The 8,860-nt window shown below is 37.3% G+C and overlaps 1 protein-coding gene across 1 annotated transcript; it reads left to right on the top strand.

Annotated features, from left to right (window-relative positions):
- The first annotated feature begins 492 nt into the window (after positions 1-492).
- Positions 493-5,539, top strand: LOC133674189 (glutamate receptor 2.8-like). The gene is made up of 5 exons (XM_062095203.1): positions 493-944; positions 2,299-3,608; positions 3,697-4,009; positions 4,113-4,522; positions 4,705-5,539. Exons 1-5 carry the CDS (start codon positions 680-682, stop codon positions 5,245-5,247), a joined length of 2,841 nt encoding a protein of 946 aa, XP_061951187.1. The 5' UTR covers positions 493-679; the 3' UTR covers positions 5,248-5,539.
- The last annotated feature ends 3,321 nt before the right edge of the window (positions 5,540-8,860 follow it).

The raw sequence follows: 8,860 nt of genomic DNA on the forward strand, positions 1-8,860 counted from the left end.
AAAAAATTAATTAACTCTTGTTAATGATTTTATGTATACATGGACCACTAAATTACATAACTACCCTTTCAATGCTTTCAGTTTTCCTACTTCCATATATACTCCATTGAAGGTAGAAAAGAAGGGCCAAAATCTTCCTATATATAGGCCTAAAAGGAAAAAAAAGGAAAAAACAATATGTAAAAAGCACTAAATAAGTAAAAACTTTGTTTCTCTATACACATTGCAATGTGGAGAACAATTTCTTTTACTATCATGCCCCTTTAAAAAAAAATCATCTGTTAATGGTTGAGGGCAGAACTATTTTCGTAGAAGGTACATTTCTTTCAACATTTTAAAGTTGACCGAGGATAGGACGGGAATTTCCTTTTAAATTTGCATAATAAATTGATTTCAATACCCTTAAAAGGGAGATAGAAACACGGCATGGTACAAGGCATCGATCTAGTCTTTACTAGTTGAGTCCTTGTCATCAAATATACTTCCAGTTTATTTAGTTAATTATTGCCAAATTGTATTTGATTGATAAATATAAAAAACATTTCTACCGAGTCCAAATTTCAAGCTGAAGAAATGTCAGAGCAAAAACGCACACATATATTATAGCTAGCCTATATGCTGCTTGGTCTCTTAGCTAAGAACTACATATGATCTTGTTTTTTTATTTTTTTACGAATAAATGGCAATTCCGATGCAGAAATTCACCCTGCCTTTTTTCACCCTTCTCTTGGTTAATCTCTGGTCCAAGCAAATGGTGATCATGGCAGTGGAGATTATACCAATAGGAGTAGTTCTTGATTTGAACTCTACAGTTGGAGAAATGGCAGAGAGCTGCATATCCATGGCAGTCTCCGATTTCTATGCTGTTAATGCTGATTTTAAAACGAGACTAGCTCTTTTCACTAGGGATTCCAGCAGTGATGTCGTCGCTGCAACTTCTTCAGGTATATGTGTAGATTCTCATAATTTTCTCTCACACGCACAAGGCAGACAGGAGGTTTAGCTTTTGTGAAGTACATGATAGTTGCAAATTTTGCTTTATGTTTATATGACTATTGTCAAAAAGTGAATTGCGCTTTAAAAAAGGGCACTTCGTTTTTCCCCAACAGAAGAAGTTTGCAAGGCAACAAAAGAAAAAAAGCCTTTTTTATCGTTTCTACAAAATCCCTTCTCCAAGTTTGTTTGTTTCATGCACGTCCCTCATGAATCTTTGCCGGCTTGATCTCTCAGGTTGAAGTGCTGGATTGTTGTAAAACATTTTCAAACTTCAAACCTAATCTCCTGTCACTGGCTTCTGGTTTTACCGAGTCAAAAGTCAAGAACAAACTAATAAATCAATAATTAACAAATACACTTTTGATGCTGTTTGTGAAAGGGTCGGCTATTTGATCCTCCACTACTCTCAGCTTGTATTTTTTTTTTTCATTTACTATTGCCACTGATCAAATTATCGGGTCCTTATCTATATAACTTCTACTTTATTTAGTCCAAAATCTTTAGAAGTTGATGAAAAGGGATTCAGATGCTACTGAATTGTATATGGTATAGGGCACGTTTGAGATCTAAAGGCTATAACTTATACTGGTGATCCTACTAGTACCAAGGTTTAATTGCTTACCTGTTTAATTATGATGGTGCAATTCTGCTTTGTATCTGTTTTGGTTCCCTCTGAGTTTTTGGACTGTGTTCTGTTCTTAATCTGTCTGTTCTCTACTGCAAACCTTTCTTATTGCCCGTGTAGACTAAGTGCATGTAAAGCTCTTAGAGATGGTACTTGTAACTAGAAACTGAAATCATGATGGTTCAGACTCAATTCCGAAGCCACGGTATATATCACAGCTTCCTATCTTGAACTGGTTACGTCTATTGGAGGCAGAAAAGTAACAGTGGCCAAACAAAACCACACACACAGGCACGCTGTAGTATTCTTCCGATTGACATGGCAGAATTGTACAGTGGCTACAAGATCTTGTAGCTGGGGTAAGAGAGCCCCGGTTAGCAGGGAGTTCATTAATGCTATGCACCAGTCAAGGCTAGATTAGCGATGTAGTTATATATTCATAATTAGCGATGGAGGAATCGGCATCATCTGACTTTAGTTGATTAGAATCTGTTTTAGTTTCGGCTAATGGTGCCGGAAGCACTGGTTAATATGAGTACCGTATAAGAATTTTATTGTTGTGACTGGAAAATTGTGATTCTTATTTTAAAGATTGAATATCTTTATTTATTTTCTTTTTTTGTTTTTTTTGTTTTAATTCCTTGTATCTAATTCAGTCATTGTCTTCTAAAATTCAGTGCTGGATTTAATGAAGAATGAACAAGTGCATGCTATCATAGGGCCTCAAAAGTCATCGCAAGCTAAGTTTGTAACAGAGCTTGGAGGAAAAGCAGAGGTTCCGATTGTTTCTTTCTCAGCCACCAGCCCAACTCTTTCTGCAACTCAAAGCAAATATTTTGTCCGGACTGCGCAGGATGATTCTTCTCAAGTGAAAGCAATAGCCAGCATTGTCCAAGCTTATGGTTGGCGGGAGATTGTACCGATCTATGAAGACACCGAATATGGAAATGGTTTGGTTCCATTTTTGTTAGAAGCCTTTCAAGAGATCGACACTCGAGTCCCTTATGGAAGTAGAATTCCTTTGCATTTCAATGACACTCAAATCATGAGGGAGCTCACCAAGTTGAAGGCGATGCAGAAGAGTATATTTCTAGTGCACATGTCAGCCTCCCTTGGGTCCAGGCTGTTCTTACTTGCCAAGGATGCAGGAATGATGAGCGAAGGATATGCATGGCTCGTGACAGCTGGATTATCCACCTTGTTAGATCCTCTAGGTTCCGAAGTCATGGATTCAATGCTAGGTGTGTTGGGTATAAAGCCACATATACCAACTTCAAAGAAACTCGAAAGTTTTAAATCAAGATGGAGCAAGAATTTCACCATAAGCAAACCACAAAGTAAGATCAATGAATTAAACCTTTTCGGTTTGTGGGCATATGATACAGTTTGGGCATTAGCAATGGCTGTAGAAAAGGCTGTTATTGTGCATTCTAGATACGTAAAGTCGAATACTAGTGAAAGCACAGTTGACTTTGCTGCCTTTGGAAAATCTGAAACGGGGCCAAGACTCCTAAGCTCCATATTAAGCACAAGATTTCAAGGCCTAAGTGGGGACTTCCATTTGGCTGGCGGAGAAAGGGTACCTTCAGCATTTGAAATACTCAATTTGATCGGAAAAGCAGAGAGAGTCATTGGATATTGGACTCCAGAGAGCGGACTCTCACGAAACTTGTATAGTAAAGGTAAAATAGCATATTCAACTTCCAAAAACAGACTGAAGGAGCCAATTTGGCCAGGAGACACAACCCAGCAGCCAAAGAGGTTGAGGATTGGGGTTCCACTGAAAACTGGTTTTCATGAGTTTATCAAAGTGGAATGGAATCCTGAAGGTGAGAAACCTATTGTTTCAGGTTTCACCCGAGATGTTTTCCTCTCCGTGGTTGAAGCATTACCATTCCCCCTTCCGTATGAGTTCATTCCCTTCGCAAACAAAAATAAGGAGAGTGCTGGGACTTACAATGAACTTCTTGACCAAATCAAACTAAAGGTTGGTGTTATGCTACTTCAGTTTTTTCCTGCATGCAAAAATGAAATTCAGGAGAAAGATGAACTTGTCTTCATTAATTGTCTTGCAGAATTTTGATGCTGTGGTGGGAGATATAACAATAATTGCCAATCGCTCAACATATGTGGATTTTACGTTGCCTTTTTCAGAATCAGGCATCACAATGGTAGTTTTGACAAAACGTGATGAGAGGGAAAACATGTGGGTTTTCTTGAAGCCACTAAGCCCGGAGCTTTGGTTATCAACTGGAATAGCATTCATCCTAACTGGCTTCGTGGTGTGGGTGCTCGAACACCGTGAAAACAAAGCATTCAGGGGAAAACCAGCGCAACAACTTGGCACAACGTTGTGGTTCTCCTTTTCAACCCTCTTCTTTGCACATAGTAATTTCTCTTTTAACTTGATTAGACTAATTTTTCCTTTTCTTGATTTTTTGACAACTGCAAGTAAGTTCATGTTACTATAGAGCAAAACTTATGTTTTCAGGGGAGAAGGTGGTGAATAACTGGACAAGATTTGTATTGATCATATGGATTTTTGTGGTGCTAATCATATCACAGAGTTACACTGCTAGTTTAGCCTCAATTTTGACTGTAAAGCGGTTGCAGCCTACATTTGTTGATGTCAAAGAGATTAGAAAGAATGGTTACTTTGTAGGACACCAGAAGAATTCTTTTGTGAAAGACTTCCTCGTAAAACAATTGAACTTCAATGACACCATGTTGAGGGAATATAGCACTCCAGAAGAGTATCATGATGCATTGTCTAATGGAAGCCACAATGATGGTGTAGCTGCTATCTTTGCTGAAATTCCCTACATCAAACTTTTTCTAGCAAAGTATTGCTCCAAATTCCAAATGGTAGGACCAACCTACAAAACCGATGGATTTGGCTTTGTGAGTCTCACTCTCCCTGTCTGTCTCTCGCATGCAATCCCTCAGCATATTTTCAAGGCATATTTGTTTGGCCGTCGTTAGCTAGCTCCTTGAGCATAGAGCTGAACTGCTCAATTCTTGCAAGTGACCATTAAATCTTACCAGATGTCATTATAATCAATGGGATTTTGTTTTGATGTCAGGCATTTCCCCTTGGATCCCCACTGGTCCCTTACATTTCAAGGGCAATCTTGAATGTCACACAAGATAATGATAAAATGGAAGAAATTGAACGAAGTAACTTTGGTGGCGAAACCACTTGCTCAGATCAAGCTGCCATGGTAACCTCTGGTGGTCTTGGTTTACCCAGCTTCGGAGGCCTCTTCATCATCACAGGAGTTGCTTCCATGTCTGCCCTTCTGATATATGTCACGAAGTTCCTTTACATTCATTGGCCTGCTTCGGACACCATGGATCGAGAAAGATCCTTTTACTTGAGAGTTCTTGAATTGGCAAAACATTTTGACAAGGCAGATCCATCAGCTCCTCATCTTAATGGAGCTGGGTCAAGAGTTCACCCTGTACCAAGTGCTGAAATAGTTGGAGCTTCACCTGATATCGATGATGCACGTAGCCATTCAAGGACTTCCAGTGAAGGATCTGCAGACATCATTGGAGATCAAGACCATGACAATCATACCCCAAGGAGCAGTGCTGCAAACCCCGAACCCCCACACACACTGTAGGCACTGCATCCTTTGTTTTTAGGGAAGTAATAATGCTAATTTCCACTGACAGTAGTGGGCTTCAGCTGGTGCTAATAGTTACATTCACTGGTTACGGATTGGAGAGATGTTTATGGTGATGTTACTTAATGAGGAACAACAATTCTTTGTATCTAATGAAGCACCAAGATCCTCTCGTTTTAGTTACTATCACCAAAATTCTCTAATCATGACTAATGGCATATTGTAATCTTCTAGCCATTCATCCCATCCCAACTTTGCTACTGAATTAGCTATAGCTCATTTGAAGTTCTTTGCCGATGCTATTTAACTTCAAGAGGTGTTATTAATTCGGTATATTGATGGTTGAAGTTCTCATTGGCAGGTTTCATCAAGTTTTCTTTCCAAAAGCATCCCACATTCCATTTCAATTGTCTGGTTCGGACAATGATTGATGCTGTATTTTCTCATTATCTATGTTAGCAAGGCTGCTTTTTTCTGTGCTGGTTTTCCTGATGCCAAGGCTGGCTCTGTCGTAATTCTTCAAAGCTGAGTTAATTTCCTTGATACTTATGGTTTTTCTGCGTTTGCATTAGTTGACATTGCTGGGGATAAGGATATGTATTGCCTGATTGAATTAGTTTTCATTGTTGATAATAGAATTATACAGAGAGGAAAAATCCAACGTTACGAGAAGGGATAGATCCAAGATCAAATTATAATTCCCTTAACAAAAACATTCATGGTTACAATTCCGAACTATACATTTCAAGATTTTGTTGATGACCGATAAAAAAAGATACTAACCCTTTTGAAATAACTGGGAGAGATGGCTGAGTGGACTAAAGCGCGATCGTTTTTTTATATATTGAAATGGACGATTCCAGTGTTCTCTTCAATTACGAAGACCGCCTGGCCATGAAATCTTTCAATCTTTTATTTTAGCATGTTCATCAACAAGGATAAATGTTCCTTCTGAAATAGTTAGCCTCCTTGAACGAAACCAAAAAAATCCTGCCGTTATGGCAAGTATGATTTCTGTTTATCCCCACCTTGGATCGCTCTATTTCATAGGTATAAATGCAATTTGTGTGTTGACGAAGACAGCATTTTACGCATCTGCTATTTCTTCTTCTCCTGATTAAGAACATTTTTGCTGGCAGTCGTCCTTATTGTTGTTGGATGTTTAGAAGAATAATATTTATGATTAAAGAGGATGAAGGCGTCGGTGCCAAGCAGTCTGCAACTTGGAAGAACAAATTCTCGTATTCTCCTTAGCTTTGAAAACCTTGTGAAGTCTCTCTTCTTGCATATCTGTTGATTTCGTGATACCGTGTGCCCCCCTGACCACACGCAGCACGGTCCCTCAGTTTCGCTGCGCTCTTCCATGAACATTAACGGAGTTGGTGGGGTTGATGTTTTTGCTTTAATTCTAACATCCTCGGCAAACAGGAGATCATCACGGTTGCATAAAGTGTAAATCGGCCTAATCATACCATTTTGGAATATATCTTCTGGAGATATCAAGGGTCCTGAAGGATTTGCGCATACGAAACTAAATTCCTCCTCCTCCTGATCTCTTACCACTGGTGGTAGACGTGGATTCTCGTGGTTTAAAAGCTGATCTTTATGGTGGTAATTGTTTTGTGTGGATCTCTCCTGCCGATGATCTTCGGTTACTTTCATTTTTTTGCTGAAATCTTCCCTCAAACTGCCCACCAAATTTTTGCGTGATTTAATGATCAGGTTAAAAGTCATAAATTTTTTTTGTCGGACCGATTATTTAGTGTGATTAGTTTTCTTTTAGGGTTTAGCTTTATCACTAATTTGGTCCATAAACAAGTCTACTATGTTTTCTACGTGACTTCGTTATGATAGATCCATAACTTGCCGCTAAAAATCATAATTCTAATGTTTTTTTTTTTTATTCTAAATAATAACGTTTTGGAAGTGATATGTTGATCTGGAATTGACCGAATGATCCGAACCCTCAAATAAGTTAAATTCGAGGTCACGTATGACAACTATGCCCACATTGTGAATTGTTGCAGGAATACCATATGGAGATCAATTCTAAATCTTGAAGACTCAACACATCAACAACAAATTCTAATCCCCAAACATGGATATACCTCCACAGCAGAATGTGATAAAAACCAACACTGTTGCTGCCTTTGCTGAAGTAAAAACAGGATCTGGATCCATGATTGCAAGAAGTGATAGTGGTGTGATGTTTTGTATTAAAAGACATAGGAAAAGGCAATAAAGTGCTTGGAGGCTTAAAGAGTAAGTATAATTAATGAGATGTATAGTAGTAATTGAATAAAGAGATGATAAATATAAATAGGAAGTAAAAAAAGAAAAAAAAAAGAGAGAGTTGTGTTCTTAGAGAGCAAACCATGAGAGAGAAGGGAGAAGAAAGAAGAAGAAGATAAAGAGGAAAATTAAAAGGGAAATAGAAAGGAGTTGGAATAAATAAGTTTAAAGGTAAGATTTAGGTTTATAAATATATAAATGTGTTCTTTGAACTTTAAATTTTGGTTTTGATAAATGTTAGGGTTTTGAAAATTTATGTTTTGGGTTTAATTGATGAATTAAATTGAATATTATGAGGTTGATTGTTGTTGGTTATTGATTAGTTGATTTTGAGAGATTGTAGATAAAGATTGTGATTTTGAGTTATGATTTTATTTGAATGGTGAATTTATGTTAGAAATCAGGAGATAACAGTAGGTAATCTATGAAAATTCTGGGTTTGAGGTTGAAGATGATAAAATTTCGGTTTGGTCCCTCAATTTATGAAAATTACAGTTTAGTCCCCAAACTTTGGAAAATTACAAATTGGACCCTGGAGCAAATTCTGAGATTCTGAACAGAATAAAGGATGAATTATGGGCAGAATTCCTGTATAGTTATGAAATTTTAACACTTTCAATTTGGTCCTCCAATTTGACAGAAATTACAATTTGACCTTAAAATTTTGGAAAAATTCCAGAATGGTCCCTGGAGCATAATCAATATTCTGGACAGAGTTGAGGATTAATTATGGTCAGAATTTCAGTATAGTCATGGATTTATGATATTTTTAGTTTGGTCATTTAATTTGACAAAAGTTACATTTTGACCCTTAAAAATATGATAAATTTAGATTAGTCCCTAGCTGTAATATTAGCTTTTGTAGATTGGTTTGATGAATAATTGAGGGTTATTTAGTGAATTATTATCAATTTTATTATTTGTTTTATTATGGATTAGATTTCGAAGAAATCGTTAGATTTTGGGTTTTTAGGAAAATAACTAGTTTTGTCACGACCCCAATCCCGGAACCATGACCGACACATAGGCAAGGTTCCCCTTCAAGATTCCATACCTATGCGAACCTAAACTTTCATACAAACTTATCCTTCAAAACTCAATCAGAGTTCAACACAGCACTAATAACAAAATAAACTTCATAATATAATTTGATTGTTTTAATACAAGAGTTCATATAAATTCATAGTTTTAGAGCACTAACTAGACATAAAGGAAAAGGTACAAATTACAACCAAAAGAGCAGGTTCTGAAGGTTCAACAAAAGTGACTTGCTATCAAGCTATAAGCCTGAAAAGGATAAATAATAAGAGGGTGAGTT

Source organism: Populus nigra, chromosome 15 (assembly GCF_951802175.1).
Source record: "Populus nigra chromosome 15, ddPopNigr1.1, whole genome shotgun sequence".
NCBI lineage: Eukaryota > Viridiplantae > Streptophyta > Magnoliopsida > Malpighiales > Salicaceae > Populus > Populus nigra.

Coding starts and splice junctions, on each gene's coding strand:
- LOC133674189 (XM_062095203.1), top strand. CDS start 680: ATGGCAATTCCGATGCAGAAATTCACCCTGCCTTTTTTCACCCTTCTC. Junction 945..2,298: donor CGTCGCTGCAACTTCTTCAG/GTATATGTGTAG, acceptor TCTAAAATTCAG/TGCTGGATTTAATGAAGAAT. Junction 4,010..4,112: donor AACCCTCTTCTTTGCACATA/GTAATTTCTCTT, acceptor TTATGTTTTCAG/GGGAGAAGGTGGTGAATAAC.